General features: G+C 53.5%; 1 protein-coding gene across 3 annotated transcripts; it reads left to right on the top strand.

Moving 5' to 3' along the window:
* The first annotated feature begins 4,422 nt into the window (after positions 1 to 4,422).
* Positions 4,423 to 19,196, top strand: GATAD2B (GATA zinc finger domain containing 2B). Of its 3 annotated transcripts, none has more exons than XM_053475176.1 (11): positions 4,423 to 4,470; positions 14,920 to 15,249; positions 15,491 to 15,620; positions 15,718 to 15,849; positions 16,890 to 17,021; positions 17,114 to 17,284; positions 17,562 to 17,877; positions 18,034 to 18,236; positions 18,475 to 18,579; positions 18,665 to 18,779; positions 18,892 to 19,196. In XM_053475176.1, the coding sequence occupies exons 2-11, from the start codon at positions 14,921 to 14,923 to the stop codon at positions 19,023 to 19,025; spliced, it is 1,767 nt and encodes a 588-aa protein (XP_053331151.1). In that variant the 5' UTR covers positions 4,423 to 4,470; position 14,920; the 3' UTR covers positions 19,026 to 19,196. The 3 variants fall into 3 exon arrangements, with proteins under 3 accessions (XP_053331151.1, XP_053331152.1, XP_053331150.1); XM_053475177.1 differs by lacking the exon at positions 4,423 to 4,470 and adding an exon at positions 12,507 to 12,606; XM_053475175.1 differs by lacking the exon at positions 4,423 to 4,470 and adding an exon at positions 12,620 to 12,830.
* Positions 19,197 to 20,201: the final 1,005 nt, after the last annotated feature.

Raw genomic sequence — 20,201 nt, 5'->3', positions numbered from 1 at the left:
GAAAACCTACCTGCCTCTGGCTGGGTTTGCGTCGTGAGTTAAGGACACATGGAGGTGTAGAGAGTCGCCGTGCCGGAGGGGTATCTGGCTGGATCCACACGCAGCACCCCACCTCCTCGCGGAAGGCTGTCACCGGCAGATGCTCTGGCGTACCGGACCGAGAGAGAGAGAGCCGGCCCGATCCACGATCTCCACCGGACTGTCCTTGTCGCACTCGCTGTGTTGGAATCTGTGGCTGTAGTCCCGTCTGTGTGTGTGTGTTAGTCCGTGGCTTGACCCAGCTTGGTGTTTATATCGGATGCCTAGTGCTGGGGTCACCCGTGCATGGCGGCAACCACGTTACCCGTAGCTGTACCGAGCGGCCGGTGGATTCGCACCCCCGGGACTGGTGTAGGACTCTCCGGCCGGGAGCCACGGACTTGTCTTCCAAAGATCGCAAGCGCCTCGGTCGCCTGTGCCACGTCCGCTTTTTATTTTGCCAAAGCTCAGCCGCTGTCACCGTGCGCCGTGATCGTGACGTGGATGAAACGGATCTCCCGTGTCGGGTTTTGTCTGGCTGTTTAAATGTTTTTTGGGGGGGGTCGTGTGGTGTTTTTTTTTATTATATACATGTGGGGTGTCAGGTGGCCACAGCGGACTGCCCTATTTTATCGAGGACAATATATTTTCCATGAATTAATTTATTATGTGTGGGTGCAGGAGCGCCCCTCGTACAGTATTAACCATTGGTGGTCCTTATCCCACTGAGGGTCACTAATACCTAGTAGTATTAAGGTTTCCATCGGCCCCAGCTCCGGGGTCCTGTCTGTCTCCAGATCATCTTATTTTTCTAAAGAAAAGAGACGTTTGCACTTCTGTTTCCCAAAATGTTTTATTTTAATGCTTCCCGATTGAGTCACTTTTTTGGGGCACTTTTTCCTGATTTAAGCTTTTCCTCCCCAAGTCTCACTGCCAAGGAAACCCACCCTGCATGTGCTCAGCCACGTTCCGTAACTGGAAGATGGGGACCACCAGGAACCTGTGGCCCTGCTCCTCCTGTTCATACATGCGAGAGCGGTAGTCCACAGGTAACTGTCCAGTGCGATAGGCGGAGGGCAGAGGGGCTTCACCCACCAGAAGCTGCTCCTGTTTGGGGGAAATTGCTGAAAAATAAAGTGTTTGCTTTACTTGTTTAGAAGAGTCCGTTTCCGGGGGGGGGACCCGGGCTCAGCAGCATGCACACTCGAGCCGGGCGCACTGTGTGTGTCACCGACACAGCGGGGTCCGCGCCCGGGAGCACTGTGTGTGTGTGTCACCGACACAGCGGGGTCCGCGCCGGCAGCAGTGTGTGTGTGTGTCACCGACACAACGGGGTCCGCGTCGGCAGCAGTGCGTGTCCCTGACACAGCGGGGTCCGCGCCAGCAGCAGTGTGTGTGTGTCCCCGACACAGCGCGGTCCGCACCGGCAGCAGTGTGTGTGTGTGTCACCGACACAGCGAGGGCCGCGCTGGGCGCAGCGTGTGTAAGATAGAGCTGGAACAGGAGAGGTTGCAGTGTGTGTACTATATCTGGAGCAGCCTCGGTTGCAGTGTGTGTAGTACATCTGGAGCAGCCGCGGTTGCAGTGTGTGTAGTATATCTGGAGCAGCCTCGGTTGCAGTGTGTGTAGTACATCTGGAGCAGCCGCGGTTGCAGTGTGTGTAGTATATCTGGAGCAGCCGCTGTTGCAGTGTGTGTAGTATATCTGGAGCAGCCGGGGTTGCAGTGTGTGTAGTATATCTGGAGCAGCCGGGGTTGCAGTGTGTGTAGTATATCTGGAGCAGCCGCGGTTGCAGTGTGTGTAGTATATCTGGAGCAGCCTCGGTTGCAGTGTGTGTAGTACATCTGGAGCAGCCGCTGTTGCAGTGTGTGTAGTATATCTGGAGCAGCCGCTGTTGCAGTGTGTGTAGTATATCTGGAGCAGCCGGGGTTGCAGTGTGTGTAGTATATCTGGAGCAGCCGCGGTTGCAGTGTGTGTAGTATATCTGGAGCAGCCGCGGTTGCAGTGTGTGTAGTACATCTGGAGCAGCCGCGGTTGCAGTGTGTGTAGTACATCTGGAGCAGCCGGGGTTGCAGTGTGTGTAGTATATCTGGAGCAGCCGCGGTTGCAGTGTGTGTAGTATATCTGGAGCAGCCGGGGTTGCAGTGTGTGTAGTATATCTGGAGCAGCCGGGGTTGCAGTGTGTGTAGTACATCTGGAGCAGCCGCGGTTGCAGTGTGTATAGTACATCTGGAGCAGCCGCGGTTGCAGTGTGTGTAGTACATCTGGAGCAGCCGGGGTTGCAGTGTGTGTAGTATATCTGGAGCAGCCGCGGTTGCCGTGTGTGTAGTATATCTGGAGCAGCCGGGGTTGCCGTGTGTGTAGTATATCTGGAGCAGCCGGGGTTGCCGTGTGTGTAGTATATCTGGAGCAGCCGCGGTTGCAGTGTGTGTAGTATATCTGGAGCAGCCGCGGTTGCAGTGTGTGTAGTATATCTGGAGCAGCCGCGGTTGCACTGTGTGTAGTATATCTGGAGCAGCCGCGGTTGCAGTGTGTGTAGTACATCTGGAGCAGCCGCGGTTGCAGTGTGTGTAGTACATCTGGAGCAGCCGCAGTTGCAGTGTGTGTAGTACATCTGGAGCAGCCTGGGTTGCAGTGTGTGTAGTATATCTGGAGCAGCCGGGGTTGCAGTGTGTGTAGTATATCTGGAGCAGCCGGGGTGGCAGTGTGTGTAGTATATCTGAAGCAGCCGCGGTTGCGGTGTGTGTAGTATATCTGGAGCAGCCGCGGTTGCGGTGTGTGTAGTATATCTGGAGCAGCCGCGGTTGCAGTGTGTGTAGTATATCTGGAGCAGCCGCGGTTGCAGTGTGTGTAGTATATCTGGAGCAGTCGCGGTTGCAGTGTGTGTAGTATATCTGGAGCAGCCGCGGTTGCGGTGTGTGTAGTATATCTGGAGCAGTCGCGGTTGCGGTGTGTGTAGTATATCTGGAGCAGTCGCGGTTGCGGTGTGTGTGGTATATCTGGAGCAGCGGGGGTGGCAGTGTGTGTAGTATATCTGGAGCAGTCGCGGTTGCGGTGTGTGTAGTATATCTGGAGCAGCCCGGGTTGCAGTGTGTGTAGTATATCTGGAGCAGTCGCGGTTGCAGTGTGTGTAGTATATCTGGAGCAGTCGCGGTTGCGGTGTGTGTAGTATATCTGGAGCAGCCGCGGTTGCGGTGTGTGTAGTATATCTGGAGCAGCCGCGGTTGCGGTGTGTGTAGTATATCTGGAGCAGCCGCAGTTGCGGTGTGTGTAGTATATCTGGAGCAGCCGCGGTTGCGGTGTGTGTAGTATATCTGGAGCAGCCGCGGTTGCAGTGTGTGTAGTATATCTGGAGCAGCCGCGGTTGCAGTGTGTGTAGTATATCTGGAGCAGTCGCGGTTGCAGTGTGTGTAGTATATCTGGAGCAGCAGGGGTTGCAGTGTGTGTAGTATATCTGGAGCAGCCGCGGTTGCGGTGTGTGTAGTATATCTGGAGCAGCCGCGGTTGCAGTGTGTGTAGTACATCTGGAGCAGCCGCGGTTGCAGTGTGTGTAGTATATCTGGAGCAGCCGCGGTTGCAGTGTGTAGTATATCTGGAGCAGCTGCGGTTGCAGTGTGTGTAGTATATCTGGAGCAGCCGCAGTTGCAGTGTGTGTAGTATATCTGGAGCAGCCGCGGTTGCGGTGTGTGTAGTATATCTGGAGCAGCAGGGGTTGCAGTGTGTGTAGTATATCTGGAGCAGCCGCGGTTGCGGTGTGTGTAGTATATCTGGAGCAGCCGCGCTTGCGGTGTGTGTAGTATATCTGGAGCAGCCGCGCTTGCAGTGTGTGTAGTATATCTGGAGCAGCCGCGCTTGCGGTGTGTGTAGTATATCTGGAGCAGCAGGGGTTGCAGTGTGTGTAGTATATCTGGAGCAGCCGCGGTTGCGGTGTGTGTAGTATATCTGGAGCAGCCGCAGTTGCAGTGTGTGTAGTATATCTGGAGCAGCCGAGGTTGCGCTGTGTGTAGTACATCTGGAACAGTCGGGGTTGCAGCAGAGGCTGCACTTGGTGCCATTGTCACAATCGGTTTATTATGGAGTCGCTGATTGGTTATGGTAGCTGTCACTCACTAGGCTTTGCTCGCCAGCCAGCCAGTCACCTCCTAAGCAAACTCCTCTGGTGACAGCTGAGTGGTGCATGCCGCCGTCAGTCAGTATTGTTTCCGAATGGGAAAAGACTCTCTACTATTGGTCAGCGGTGTTGTCGCTCAATCTAGCGCCGGTGTCACTCGCTTTTCTGATTGGCTTTATTTTTACGTTCCGTTCACCTAAGCCGGTTCCACGCCACCACCAGCCAATCTGTGGCCAATGCTGCGCCGGGTGGGCGGGCCACTGAGCTTTGGCGTTTGCCCAATCAGAGTCATTGTTTGTGTGGCCGGCGCTGCCGCAGTGACACCCGCCGAGGCCAGCCAGGTGAGCACGGGGTTTTTGGGCCTGTCCTGAGGGCCCCGGGAATGATGGGGGCGGGGCGGACTGTGAATGATGGCATGGGGACAGCTAAAGTAATGGAATAGCCGGAATTAAGGGGTTCACGGAGGGAATGCGGGGTAGTAGGGGGAACACTGAGGGGGTAGTTGGTGTTCTCGTGAGGGAGGGCATGGGGAGAATAGATACACGAGAGCCCATAAAGGGTTCAGGCATAGAGTAACGGAGATATGTCGAGAGTGAAAGAAGGCCTGAAGAAATATAGGAGGTTCAGCAAGGGTTAATATGAGACAAGGGAGCATGAGGTTTACAGATGGCGCAAATGAGGATAGAGCTACTGCAAGGGTTAAATATGGCAGGATGGGCTACTGCAAGGGTTAAATATGAGACATGGCAACACAAGGGTTAAAGATGGAGCATAGGCATATATGTTTATGGTAAGAGTTAAACATGAGGCGAGGATGGGCATGGAGTTGTAGGTGAGGGGTGGTATTAGAAGGACGGTGGTGATGGGTATGGGGCACAGAGAGAGTGAGGTGGGGGAGATGGGTACGGGGGACAGAGAGAGTGTGAGGTGGGGGAGAGAGACGGGGCACTGAGAAAAGGGGTGGCGGAAATTGTTACGGGGCACCGAGAGAGTGAGGTGGGGGAGATGGGTACAGGGCACAGAGAGCGCGAGGTGGGGGAGATGGAGACGGGGCAGAAAGAGAGAGAGAATGCGAGGCGGGGGAGATGGAGACGGGGCAGAAAGAGAGAGAGCGCGAGGTGGGAAGATGGAGACAGGGCACAGAGAGAGAGAGCGAGGCGGGGGAGATTGGGCACAGAGAGTGAGGCGGGGGAGATTGAGACAGGGCAGAAAGAGAGCGCAAGGCGATGGAGATGGGGCACAGAGAGAAAGCGCAAGGCGATGGAGATGGGGCACAGAGAGAAAGCGCGAGGAAGGGGAGATGGAGACGGGGCACACAGAGAGAGAGCGATAGGCGGGGGAGATGGAGACGGGGCACACAGAGAGAGAGCGAGAGGTGGGGGAGATGGAGACGGGGCACACAGAGAGAGCGAGTGATGGGGAGATGGAGACGGGGCACACAGAGAGCGAGAGGCGGGGGAGATGGAGACGGGGCACAGAGAGAGAGAGAGCGCGAGAGATGGAGACGGGGCACAGAGAGTGCGAGAGGTGGGGGAGATGGAGACGGGGCACAGAGAGCGCGAGAGGTGGGGGAGATGGAGACGGGGCACAGAGAGCGCGAGAGGTGGGGGAGATGGAGACGAGGCATAGAGAGAGAGAGCGCGAGAGGTGGGGGAGATGGAGACTGGGCATAGAGAGAGAGAGCGGGGGAGATGGAGACGGGGCATAGATAGAGAGAGCGCGAGAGGTGGGGGAGATGGAGACGGGGCATAGAGAGAGAGAGAGAGCGCGCGCGAGAGGTGGGGGAGATGGAGACTGGGCATAGAGAGAGAGAGAGTGGGGGAGATGGAGACGGGGCATAGAAAGAGAGAGGTGGGGGAGACGGGGCATAGATAGAGAGAGCGCGAGAGGTGGGGGAGACGGGGCATAGATAGAGAGAGAGTGGGGGAGATGGAGACGGGGCATAGAAAGAGAGAGGTGGGGTAGATGGAGACGGGGCATAGATAGAGAGAGCGCGAGAGGTGGGGGAGATGGGGTACAGAGAGAGAGCGATAGATGGGGACGGGGCACAGAGAGAGAGAGCGAGGTGGGGGAGATGATTCTCTCTGGTTTTCCAGAGAATGCGTTTGGTCATGTGACACAGAAGTTTTATGAGATTACACTGAAAGAATAAAGTGACAGCTCAGCGGCGGGCCAGAGAGCGCTCACAATGCTTTATGGAAGTGGAACGGCGCCTTTAGTTGTGTCTGACGGCCGCTGCGGGGCGCGGGGCGTGCGACTCTCTACCCTCATCTCTTACTGATATGGACCTCGCCGAGCCCCGTCTGGGATGGCGTTGGTCTCGGCTGAGAGTGATCGGTTGCCGTCTGTTATATGGTTATTGGTATATCGCCGTCATTGCTATCTGTACATTGCTGATACGTTTATGGCAGGGATCGGCAAACCCCAGGTCACCATGGAAACAAGTGAATGCTTCTTGGCACTTAAGGTTTTGCAGGGGGAGCACTGTACATACAGTAATGGAGGCCTGTACCGCCAACACACCAACCCCCCGCCATGTATGTGTGGAAGCGTGTCACTGTGTGTGTGTGTGTGTGGAAGCGTGTCAGTGTGTGTGTGTGTGTGTGTAAGCAGAGTCTCAGGGTTAATTCAGACTGCTGGTCTTTATTCATAATGACAACCAAGTACAAAAGGGAAGTAAGACAATAGTCCAGAGACAGGAGAGTTAATCCAAGGCAGGTCAATGAGATCTTTTGTTGCAGAGCATAAGATAACAAACATGGAAGTTCATAGCACGACTTCTATGAGAAAATCCGACTGAAACCACTGTAGGCTCCAAGGTAGGCAGAAATACCCCGGAGATCGCAGGGTTAATAGCTGAGGTCCAAGCGGGGTATCAGAGCTATAAGGAGTATTGGAATCCATAGCAGGCATAACTATGAGGAGCGGAACCGATGAAGCAGAGATGATGTTCCAATAAGACTTCTTATAAAGATACGCAGGCCGGTCATCTTAATTCCAACCGAGCCAGGTTCTTCAGTCAGGTAAACGCAGGTTAAATCTCAGGGCATCAGGAGCCGGCCTGTGACATCATCACGGTCTCCGCATAAAGGCACCCAGCAAACAGGCGAGTGTCCATATATAGGCCTGGTCATTAGGTCAGGTGTGAATGACATGGGCTTCAGGTGAGGGAGGCGGGGTCATAAAGCCTGTCGGTTAGGTCAGGTGTGAATGACATGGGCTTCAGGTGAGGGAGGGGGGTAATAGATCCTGTTAGTTAGGTCAGGTGAGAATGACATGGGCTTCAGGTGAGGGAGGGGGGTAATAGATCCTGTTGGTTAGGTCAGGTGTGAATGACATGGGCTTCAGGTGAGGGAGGGGGGTAATAGATCCTGTTGGTTAGGTCAGGTGTGAATGACATGGGCTTCAGGTGAGGGAGGCGGGGTAATACATCCTGTTGGTTAGGTCAGGTGTGAATGACATGGGCTTCAGGTGAGGGAGGTGGGGTGATAAATCCTGTTGGTTATGTCAGGTGTGAATGACATGGGCTTCAGGTGAGGGAGGCGGGGTAATACATCCTGTTGGTTAGGTCAGGTGTGAATGACATGGGCTTCAGGTGAGGGAGGCGGGGTAATACATCCTGTTGGTTAGGTCAGGTGTGGTAATTGCATGGGCTTCAGGTGGGGGGGGCATGTATAGAGCATAATCAAACACACAGAACATGGATTATATACATAGCCAGACAAGATATTTGCCAGGTACAGTGACCCCTGGTGGTCGAAATAGGTAAATCACAAAAAGGTTAAACTTGAAAGACCCTGCAGAATCCTAACAGTGTGTGTGTTTATGTATGTATGTGTGTTGCTGTGTGTGTGTGGATGTATGTATGTGTGTTGCTGTATGTATGTGTGTTGCTGTATGTATGTATGTGTGTTGCTGTATGTATGTGTGTTGCTGTATGTATGTGTGTTGCTGTATGTATGTGTGTTGCTGTATGTATGTGTGTTGCTGTATGTGTGTGGATGTATGTATGTGTGTTGCTGTGTGTGTATGTTGCTGTATTTGTGGAAGTGTGTTGCTCAGTGTTACATTATATTTATTTATAAAGGGCCGGCCGATTCCGCAGCGCTGTGTTTGAGTGTGGAAGTGTGTTGCTCAGTGTGTGTGTAAGTATGTTGCTGTGTGTGTATTATTGCTGTATGTGTGGAAGGGCGTTGATCATTGTTTGCATGTGGAAGTATGTTGTGTGTGTGTGTGTGGAAGGGTGTTGCTGTGTATGTGGAAGGATGTTGTGTGTTGCTGTGTGTGTGGAATTGTGTTGCTGTGTGTGTAAGTATGTTGCTTTGTGTTTGTGGGTGTATGTTGCTGTGTGTGTGTGGATATATGTTGCTGTGTGTGTGGGGAAGGGTGTTGTGTGTGTGTGTGTGTGTGTGTGCGTGGAAGGGTGTTGTGTGCGTGGATGGGTGTTGTGTGTGTGTGCGTGGATGGGTGTTGTGTGTGTGTGCGTGGATGGGTGTTGTGTGTGTGCGCGTGTGTGGAAGTATGTTGGTGTGTGGATGTATGATTTGTTTGTGTGGAATTGTGCTGTGTATGGGTGTATGTATGTATGTGTGTGTGTAAGTATGCTGGTGTGTGTGTGTGTGTAGATGTATGCTGGTGTATAGTTGAAAGTATGTTGGTGTGTGTGTGTTAGTATGCTGGTGTGTGTGTGAATGTATGCTGGTGTATGTGTGTGGAAGTATGGTGTTGTGTGTTAGTATGCTGGTGTGTGTGGAAGTATGGTGTTGTGTGTTAGTATGCTGGTGTGTGTGTGTGGAAGTATGCTGGTGTGTGTGTGTGTATGTATGCTGGTGTGTGCGTGTGGATGTATTCTGGTGTGTGTAAGGAAGTATGCTGGTGTGTATGTATGCTGGTGTGTGTGTGTGGAAGTATGCTTGTGTGTGTGGAAGTATGCTGGTGTGTGTGTGTGTGTGTGTGTTTGTGTGGAAGTGTGCTGGTGGGTGTCTGTCTGTGTGTATGTCTGGAAGTATGTGGTTGTGTGTTAGTGTGTGTGTGGATGTATGCTGATGGGTGTGTGTGTGTGTGTGGAAGTGTGCTGGTGGGTGTCTGTGTGTATGTCTGGAAGTATGTGGTTGTGTGTTAGTGTGTGTGTGGATGTATGCTGATGGGTGTGTGTGTGTGTGTGTGGAAGTGTGCTGGTGGGTGTCTGTCTGTGTGTATGTCTGGAAGTATGTGGTTGTGTGTTAGTGTTTGTGTGGATGTATGTGGCTTGTGTTAGTGTTAGTGTGAAAGTATGTGGTTGTGTGGAAGTTTGTGGATGAGTTATTGTGTGTGGAAGTTTGTGGCTGTTAGTGAGTCTGTGTGTGTGGAAGTATGTGGCTGTGTTAGTGTGTGTATGTGTGTGTATGGCTGCGTGTTTGTGGAAAGTATGTGGCTTTGTGTGGAGGTATGTGGCTGCGTGTTAGCATGTGTGTGGAGGTATGTGGCTGCGTGTTAGTGTGTGTGGAGGTATGTGACTGCGTGTTAGTGTGTGTGTGGAGGTATGTGGCTGCGTGTTAGTGTGTGTGTGTGGAGGTATGTGGCTGCGTGTTAGTGCGTGTGGAGCTACGTGGCTGCGTGTTAGTGTGTGTGTGGAGGTATGTGGCTGAATGTTGTGCGTGTTAGTGTGTGTGGAGGTATGTGGCTGCGTGTTAGTGTGTGTGGAGGTATGTGGCTGCGTATTAGTGTGTGTGTGGAGGTATGTGGCTGCGTGTTAGTGTGTGTGGAGCTATGTGGCTACGTGTTAGTGTGTGTGTAGCTATGTGGCTGCGTGTTATATATATATGTATATATGTGTGTATACTGTATATATAGGTTTGTGTGTATGTGTATGTACGTGTGTCTATGTGCATATGTGTGTGTGAGTGAGTATGTGTATGTATGTGTGGGAGTGTGTATGTGAGTATGTGTATGCGTGTGTGGGTATGTGTATGTATGTGTGGGAGTTTGTATGTGAATATGTATGTGTGTGTGGGTATGTGTATGTATGTGTGGGAGTTTGTATGTGAATATGTATGTGTGTGTGAGTATGTATATGCATGTGCGTGTGGGTATGTATGTATGTGTATGCATGTGTGTGTGGCTATGTGTGTGTATGTATGTGTGTGTGGGTATGTGTATGTATGTGTGGGAGTTTGTATGTGAGTGTGTGTGGGTATGTGTATGTGTGTGTGGCTATGTATGTATGTATGTGAGTGTGTGGGTATGTATGTATGTATGTGTGGCTATGTATGTGTGTGGGTATGTGTATGTATGTGTGGGAGTTTGTATGTGAGTGTGTGTGTGGGGGGGTATGCGTATGTGTGTGTGGCTATGTATGTATGTATGTGAGTGTGTGGGTATGTATGTATGTATATGTGGCTATGTATGTGTGTGTGGGTATGTATGTATGTATGTGTGGCTATGTGTGTGTGGGTATGTGTATGTATGTGTGGGAGTTTGTATGTGAGTGTGTGTGTGTGTGGGTATGTGTATGTGTGTGTGGCTATGTATGTATGTATGTGAGTGTGTGGGTATGTATGTATGTATGTGTGGCTATGTGTGTGTGTATGTATGTGTGTGTGGGTATGTGTATGTATGTGTGGGAGTTTGTATGTGAGTGTGTGTGTGTGGGGGTATGTGTATGTGTGTGTGGCTATGTATGTATGTATGTGAGTGTGTGGGTATGTATGTATGTATATGTGGCTATGTATGTGTGTGTGGGTATGTATGTATGTGTGGCTATGTATGTGTGTGTGGGTATGTATGTGTGGCTATGTATGTATGTATGTGAGTGTGTGTGTGGGTATGTATGTATGTATGTATGTGCGTCTATGTGTGTGTGTGTGTATGTATGTGTGGCTATGTATGTATGTATGTATGTGAGTGTGTGGGTATGTATGTATGTATATGTGGCTATGTATGTGTGTGTGGGTATGTATGTATGTGTGGCTATGTATGTGTGTATGTATGTGAGTGTGTGTGTGTATGTGTATGTATGTGTGGGAGTTTGTATGTGAGTGTGTGTGTGTGTGGGTATGTGTATGTATGTGTGGGAGTTTGTATGTGAGTGTGTGTGTATGTGTGGCTATGTATGTATGTATGTGAGTGTGTGGGTATGTATGTATGTGTGGCTATGTATGTGTGTGTGGGTATGTATGTATGTGTGGCTATGTATGTGTGTGTGGGTATGTGTATGTATGTGTGGGAGTTTGTATGTGAGTATGTGTGTGTGAGTGTGTATGTATGTGTGTGGCTATGTATGTGTGGCTATGTATGTATGTATGTATGTGAGTGTGTGTGTGGGTATGTATGTATGTATGTGCGTCTATGTGTGTGTAGCATGTAGCTTTGGAGGGCCATCTGTTTGCTCTCTTGTAGTGAGGTTAGAGGGTCTCTGGCTGGTATCCCACGAGGGTCTCGTGTCCAGGCTGGGGATCTCGCTTTAGGAAATGCTGGTTCCAGATGTCTCGCGCGAGTGAAGTGAGAGAGGTGAAAGTTTGGCAGAGGGCCAGGGCCCCGGGAGGGGGAGCTCGGGGGCCACGGAGCTTCCAACCACTAATGACTTCAAGAAAAAACCATGTCCAGAGGTTTTAAACCAGCTGCAACTGGATTTATTTTACCCCCCTTATCCTCGCTATGAATCGTGGGTAAAAGTATGCATCTTCCCCCTCTCCCCCCCCCTTTTCTTCCCTTTTTTGTCTTTTGTTTAATCTCAGTGTAGGGTTATGATTGGTTGAGTGGCAATGCGATGCCCACTCTCAGGGCAGGGATCCCACCGGGTGCCTGGGGTGGGGTGTAATGCTGCCTGTGCCGCCCGCCCAGCAGATCCCTGACATCTCAGGACAATATCTAAACACCCTCCTTACACTCCTTCCTTCCTTCCTTCCTTTCTTACCCCCCCCCATTTCATCCCCCCCCCCTCTGTCTGCAGGAGGTCTGTAAGTATGCTTCGGAATGCGTCTGCTGCATGTGTCTGTCCCGTGTATCGGAACACGTGACGGGGTAATAATGCATGTTTCGGGAACATATTGAATGCAGATTGATCTGTTGCAGTTTGTGAGGCAGGCGGCGCGCAGGAACATGGCTGAATTAGGGCAAAGACGTTCTTTTGTTGTTAGGGATTATGGATCAGGTTTGGAGGCAATTGCCTCCCCCTCCTCTCCTTCTCCTCTCCCCCTCCTCTCCTTCTCCCCCTCCTCTCCTCTCCCTCTATGAATGGGGCCAGCCAGCTGATGGGTAGCTGCGCACAGAGACGTCCCCCCTCCCTGGCTGTGCACACGCGTGTAGTAGTGCGAGGACTGCCGGCTGGGCCCTCTCTCTGTATACATGTATATACGAGGGACCCTGCATCACTCCAGACCTGACGGAAGGGTCTGTGGGGGAGGGGACCTCTTCCTTCTCCCCTCCCCTGGTGGCGGAGGGAGGAGGGGGGGATTTGGGGCTGTCTGGCCCACAGAAGGGAAGTTATGAGATGGCAGGTAAATGCAGCAGGATCCCCCCACCCCGGCATTGCAGGAGGGGAGGGCCGTTGGTGGTTTTGAGGGCGATTAAGGTGATTTTGGTTGCCGCCGTGTGATGCTCGGTGCTGCGCGCCTTTCTGCGGGGGCATCGGCCCCTCTTTTGTGCTGGATGCGGCGTTGTGGTTGCAGTCGGGCTTGGAATTCCCTGCGCCGGTGTGTTTGGTGATGCTCGGCTTGCGTGGGTATGTTGCCCCTGCGTTGGGATGGTAGCCGTAGCGATGCTGGGGCATTAGGGTATCTGGTGTGGGTTGTAGGTTTGGGATCCTCTCTCCCGTGTCTCGGGACTGTTGGCTGGTATCTGCCACACATGCCAACAAACAGCCCGGCTCGTTCTGCTTCCGCGTATCGGGGCCCCTGTCCTGTTTTGACCTGTGGAGCCCCCGTCTGGGCAGCCTGACCTGGACCAGAGGGGGCCGTGGGGTAATAGAGACAGACAGACGTATCGAGTGGCCTGTATCCCTCCAGGGATTGAGATGCATTAGCAGCAGTCTCCCAGCAGAGGTGGTATTGGGTACTTACAAGCCGTCCGCTTTCATTGTAATTTCCCTGCGCTTCGTATCATTCCCGCCCTGGTAATGATATCCGAATTCTACCCCAGTAGGGGTAGGTGGTAGTGAGGAAACAGACCAGGGCTTTGCATTGTTCAAAGGTTTTATCTTTAACCCCTTTGGATCCGCTGATGACATCGCGATGACTGCAGCTGGAAGCACCTCCTGCACACGAGTCTCTCCGTCGTTCTCTCGCGGTCCTCGTATCCTTAATTATCGTGGGTAATGCGCGGTACGGGTCAGGGGTCACTCGATGGTCTTCATGCCTCGGCTACCACCAGGCAGGGGCCGCGGGGACAGGGGCAGTGGCCGTGGGTTTCTGTGCCGGGAGGACGGGGTTCACTCTGAGTTCACGGCTGAAATGCATCGCAGTCTCTTTTAAAGACTTAATAGGGGTTTCCACGGTAACAATGAGGGCAGTCAGACCCCTTATAAACCTTGCGCTGTCTGACCAGTCCTGATAACGCGGTTACATCCCCTACATTACATACAGACCCGCCGCTGTCTGACCAGTCCTGATAACGCAGTCACATCCCCTACATTACATATACACCCGCCGCTGTCTGACCAGTCCTGATAACGCAGTCACATCCCCTACATTACATACAGCCCCGCCGCTGTCTGACCAGTCCTGATAACGCAGTCACATCCCCTACATTACATACACACCCGCCGCTGTCTGACCAGTCCTGATAACGCAGTCACACCCCCTACATTACATACAGACCGCCGCTGTCTGACCAGTCCTGATAACGCAGTCACATCCCCTACATTACATACAGACCCGCCGCTGTCTGACCAGTCCTGATAACGCGGTCACATCCCCTACATTACATACAGACCCGCCGCTGTCTGACCAGTCCTGATAACGCGGTCACATCCCCTACATTACATACAGACCCGCCGCTGTCTGACCAGTCCTGATAACGCAGTCACACCCCCTACATTACATACAGACCCGCCGCTGTCTGACCAGTCCTGATAACGCAGTCACATCCCCTACATTACATACAGACCCGCCGCTGTCTGACCAGTCCTGATAACGCAGTCACATCCCCTACATTACATACAGACCCGCTGCTGTCTGACCAGTCCTGATAACGCGGTCACATCCCCTACATTACATACAGACCCGCCGCTGTCTGACCAGTCCTGATAACGCGGTCACATCCCTACATTACATACAGACCCGCCGCTGTCTGACCAGTCCTGATAACGCAGTCACATCCCCTACATTACATACAGACCCGCCGCTGTCTGACCAGTCCTGATGACGCAGTCACATCCCCTACATTACATGCAGACCCGCCGCTGTCTGACCAGTCCTGATAACGCAGTCACATCCCCTACATTACATACAGACCCGCCGCTGCCTGACCAGTCCTGATAACGCAGTCACATCCCCTACATTACATACAGACCCGCAGCTGTCTGACCAGTCCTGATAACGCGGTCACATCCCCTACATTACATACAGACCCGCCGCTGTCTGACCAGTCCTGATAACGCAGTCACATCCCCTACATTACATACAGACCCGCCGCTGTCTGACCAGTCCTGATAACGCAGTCACACCCCCTACATTACGTACAGACCCGCCGCTGTCTGACCAGTCCTGATAACGCAGTCACTTCCCCTATTTAAATGCGTGCCGACCCCCGGCTGAGAGGCGCGTAGCCCTTCGGTGCATCGCTCTAACCCCTGTCTTTGTGATTTTTGGAAGGATGGACAGAGTGACGGAAGACGCGTTGCGCCTCAACCTCTTGAAGAGGGGTCTCGAGCAACCTGACGACCGCGAGGATGTCCTGGCCAAGCAGCTGAAGATGGAGGGGCACGAGGCCATGGAGAGGCTAAAGATGCTGGCTTTGCTGAAGAGGAAGGACTTTCCTGGCCTTGAGTTGGCTCATGACCATCTAGCAAAGCAAGATGGCCTTAAGATGTACGAGGAGAAGATGAACGGGAGCCTTCGGCCTCACGGGGACGGCCGAGGTGTGGGTAGGCACGGTAAAGAGAACATCAACGAAGAGCCGGTGGACATGAGCTCCAGGCGGAGGTGAGATGCAGCGCAGGCAGAGAGTGTGACCCCGTATAAATAACACGTGTCCCGAGTTGGTTTCGTCTCTCTGGGTCGCGTATGTTCTTGTAAGGGCTGGGTCTCAGCAGGAGCATATTAGAGGCGATGGTGCGGGCCCTCGGGCCTCTGTGCTACACCTCCGGGGTTCCCTGGGCTTTTGTCTTTTAGGTCTGAGGAGTTCTTGGTTGGACCTGTTTTTATTTTTCTCTAATTTCCACAGCGACCAGGACCGAGGAGGACAGACCCCCTCCCCAGATATCATTGTGCTGTCTGACAACGAGGCATCCAGTCCGAAATCTGCCTCTCGCTCAGAAGACAGAATCAAGATGGCCAACTTAGAAATGTTTAAGGTAAGAATGTTCCTTAAAGGCCCAGAGCAACCTGACTTGTTCATTAATCCAATATTGTGTTAGTATGCTGTTACTACTCCTGGTCTTCTCCCTCTAGGGCAAGAACGTGGAGGAGCGCCAGCAGCTCATCAAACCGCTGAGGGACGAGCTGCGTCTGGAGGAGGCCAGGCTGGTCCTGCTGAAGAAACTGCGCCAGAGCCAGCTGCAGAAAGAGAATGTTCTGCAGAAAGTAAGTGATCTGCCTGCGCACCCCCTCTCGCTCCTCCTCCCTGCGCACCCCCTCCCGCTCCTCCTCCCTGCGCACCCCCTCTCGCTCCTCCTCCCTGCGCACCCCTTCTCGCTCCTCCTCCCTGCGCACCCCCTCTCGCTCCTCCTCCCTGCGCACCCCCTCTCGCTCCTCCTCCCTGCGCACTCCCTCTCGCTCCTCCTCCCTGCGCACCCCCTCTCGCTCCTCCTCCCTGCGCACCCCCTCTCGCTCCTCCTCCCTGCGCACCCCCTCTCGCTCCTCCTCCCTGCGCATCCCCTCTCGCTCCTTCTCCCTGCGCACCCCCTCTCGTTACTCTTCCATGCGCCACCCCTCTGGCAACTTTTCCCTGCGCCACCCTTCTGGCTCCTCTTCCCTGCGTCACCCCTCTGGCTCCTCTTCCCTGCGCCACCCCTCTGGCTCCTCTTCCTTGCGCCACCCCTCTGGCTCCTCTTCCTTGCGCCACCCCTCTGGCTCCTCTTCCCTGCGTGCCCCCTCTGGCTCCTCTTCCTTGCGCCACCCCTCTGGCTCCTTTTCCCTGCGTGCCCCCTCTGGCTCCTTTTCCCTGCGTGCCCCCTCTGGCTCCTTTTCCCTGCGTGCCCCCTCTGGCTCCTCTTCCCTGCGTGCCCCCTCTGGCTCCTCTTCCCTGCGTGCCCCCTCTGGCTCCTCTTCCCTGCGTGCCCCCTCTGGCTCCTCTTCCCTGCGTGCCCCCTCTGGCTCCTCTTCCCTGCGTGCCCCCTCTGGCTCCTCTTCCATGCGTGCCCCCTCTGGCTCCTCTTCCCTGCGTGCCCCCTCTGGCTCCTCTTCCCTGCGTGCCCCCTCTGGCTCCTCTTCCATGCGTGCCCCCTCTGGCTCCTCTTCCCTGCGTGCCCCCTCTGGCTCCTCTTCCCTGCGTGCCCCCTCTGGCTCCTCTTCCCTGCGTGCCCCCTCTGGCTCCTCTTCCTTGCGTCACCCCTCTGGCTCCTCTTCCCTGCGCCACCTCTCGCTCCTCTAAGAACAAATACCAACCAAGTCTTCTCTTGCAGAATCCCGTGGTACAGAATGCAGCTACCATTGTACAGCCATCTCCTGCCCACGTGGGCCAGCCAGGTCTCTCCAAAGTGCCTCTGCGCCCAGGGGCTCAGGGCTTAGAAGCACAGAACCTGAGGAGTGTGCAGGTGAGACGGACCTATTGCTTTGTCCTCAAGTGTGTGGCTTCTGCCCTTTGCAGCACCAGTCCACCTAATGCGTGCCATCTGTTTTGTTGTAGAGTCACAGTGTTATCAGGACATCGACGAATACCCCTCTGCCACACATGCTGATGTCTCAGAGAGTGATTGCCCCGAACCCAACACAACTACAGGGCCAGTGCGTGCCCCCTAAAACGGGTCTAATCCGCAACAGCACTCCAAGCATGAACCAAGCCATCAGCTACCCCCAGGTCAGGCCAGTGTACACACCCCAGTAAACATTAAGTGTATATAATCAACCCTCCATTAAGGCCCCCAGTAACTGCTAAGCTGTATATGAACTACCCCCAGCTCAGGCCAGTTTACACACCCCACTAACTGCTAAACTCTGTATCAACTACCCCCAAGCCTTCTCGCTAGATATTACTAGCCTTTGTTTCCCTGAACTGCGGTTTAGTTTGCATTCGCCCGAGGGGTATACCCATGCCCCCCATAATCATTCCCCCTGTGTTGCTCTTTGTTTTTCAGCAGTCCAGCTCCTCGGTCCCCTGCCAGCGCACGTCCTCCACTGCTATGTACATGAACCTTGGTTCCCATATGCAAACAGGACCCGTGGCTCGCGTGTCATCCCCCCTGCCCAGTCCAAGTGCCATGGCAGATCCGGCCAGCTCTCAGGCTGCCGCCAAGTTGGCCTTGCGCAAGCAGCTGGAGAAGACGCTCCTAGAAATCCCTCCGCCAAAACCACCAGCTCCTCTCCTCCACTTCCTACCCAGCGCCGCCAACAGCGAGTTCATCTACATGGTTGGCTTGGAGGAGGTGGTCCAGAGCGTCATAGACAGCCAGGGTATGAGGGCATCTGGAAAGGGGTTGGGGTGGTGTTAAGCTTAATCGGAGTGAGAGTACAAGGCGTATGAGTGCACAGTGGTACTCGGCGTATGGAGTGAAGGTGGGATGAAGGGATCGAGCCGTGATCTGTTCCCTTCCATTTCCCACTTCTCAGGTAAAAGCTGTCCTTCCCTCCTGCGAGTGGATCCGTTTATCTGCGCTCAGTGTCGCACAGACTTCACTCCTCATTGGAAGCAAGAGAAGAGCGGCAAGATCCTGTGTGAGCAGTGTATGACGTCCAATCAGAAGAAAGCGCTGAAGGCCGAGCACACCAACCGGCTCAAAAATGCCTTCGTCAAAGCCCTGCAGCAGGAGCAGGTGAGTACACCGAGAGGCAGTCCATTCACCTAATGGGGGAACGCACAGGGGCCGTTCTGGCCCTGAGCGGAGGAGATGGGGTCTGCGTTTTGCATCCCAAGGCTCCGAGGAGATAACTTGAAGGGTTTATTTGCATTTGCGAATGTAATCGGCTGGCTCAGGTATTAGACAGGTACTGGATGAATGTCCCTGCTGGCGAAGCGTGATCTCGGTTGAGTTTTGTACTTCTGTTTTGCAGGAAATAGAGCAGAGATTACAGCACCAGGCGGCCCTCTCACCAGGCGCCCCACCTGCCATCTCCAGCAAGCAGGACACAATGATCAGGCATCACGCTCTGAGACAGGTACGGCCAAATGTGGCACGGGGGTCACCTGCCACGCTCAGGGGAGCACGCTTGAGCTAACCAAGAGTTTTGTCTTTTGTGGCAGGCCGCACAGCCACAGAACACTCTGCAGAGAGGAATCCCCACTGCCCGATCCATGCTCTCCAACTTTGCGCAGGCACCGCAGCTGCCAATGGCCGGGAACCTCTTAGCCATGCCGGGTAAGTAAGGGGAACTTGCTGCGGATTGTGGGTGACCAAATCCAGGGTGTCCGCAGTTTCTGCCTTCTCCTCCGGTTAATTGGTGTGTCGCCCCCCCCCATGATACTTACAGGTGTGAACATCGCCTATCTCAGTGCTGGAATGGGGGGTCACAAAGCGACCAGCCTGGCGGATCGGCAGCGGGAATACCTGCTGGACATGATTCCCCCTCGTTCCATATCGCAGTCCATCAGTGGACAGAAATAACCCTCGTGCGGCCCCCACCGCCACGCGGATCGACCGGAGCTGTGGACATTGCAGGCACTTGGCTCCGTTTAATCCGGCCCTCTCCCCACAGAAGCTTATAAAAGAAGTGTTTGTGCTTTTCCCCCGTTTTTGGACTGGCTTTCTTGATATGTATATTTTTTTGTATTGCTATTATTTTGTTTTTTTACATAACTGTTTTTGCTGGTGCCACAAGCTAATACCCTTTACTTTGTTGACCCTTGTGTGGAAGGGGGTCGGGTCAGTTTGTTCTGATGTTTTGTTACTGTTCTTACAAGGCTCTGGACGCAAACGAGGTCCCTCGATCCTGGCGCTGCCAGAATTCATGGTTGGTGAGAGTTTGTCTTGCGTCTCAGAACCTGACTCTCTGGGGAACGCCGGTTCCGTAAGGCGATGGACTGGAGATGGTTGAAGTGGCCTTTAAGCCATTTCGCTCGAGTTCCGTTGGCTGCTGGGGACCGTGGAAATCCGCGCTGAGGGCGGAAAGGATGAGCGGTCGCAGACGGTGTTGATGCAGCGCAGTTTGGAGGCTCTGCCGCGCGGAGCATCGATTTTCCGTTAAACGGAGCATGATTTATATTATCCCTTTCCCTGGGAAACACTACAGCTCGCACACGCGGAGGTCTCTTTCCCGCCACCTTCCGAGGCTCTGTCTACACGTTCTGGTTTCTTCGCTGGAGCCTTTGTGGAGTTTTGGACGCAAAAAATTCTCCAGGGAGGCTCCTTGTACAGCCGTGAGAGCTGTATTTGCACTAACTACGCATTCTACGAGGGAGGCTGGAGCGTCTAGAATGAGATCACACCAGTGTTTTGTTACCCAGAAGACGGATGCACTTGGACAACCCAAACTCTGCTTTTTACCATAAGGGCAGGACCCAGGCTAAGTCATCCCCGAAGCCCAGGAGTTGCTTCCTGTTACCTCTGGACGGTGAGAAGCTCTTGGTGGAAGAGGCCACACACTGGCTGTTCGTGTGCCATCCAAACAAATTCACTGTGCCTCGGGGGCATGCACAGGCTAAATATGCCCCAGATACTTCACCCAAGGTGGACTCGGTTTGTCTGAAAAGCACTTAACCCTTTCACATATGGACACTGCAGAGTGGTTATGTGACATAATAGTGGTCCATGAACGCATCAGTGTTAACATTTCACGTAGGC

This window comes from Spea bombifrons, chromosome 9 (assembly GCF_027358695.1).
Source record: "Spea bombifrons isolate aSpeBom1 chromosome 9, aSpeBom1.2.pri, whole genome shotgun sequence".
NCBI lineage: Eukaryota > Metazoa > Chordata > Amphibia > Anura > Pelobatidae > Spea > Spea bombifrons.
This window is presented reverse-complemented; position numbering and strand designations above follow the sequence as displayed.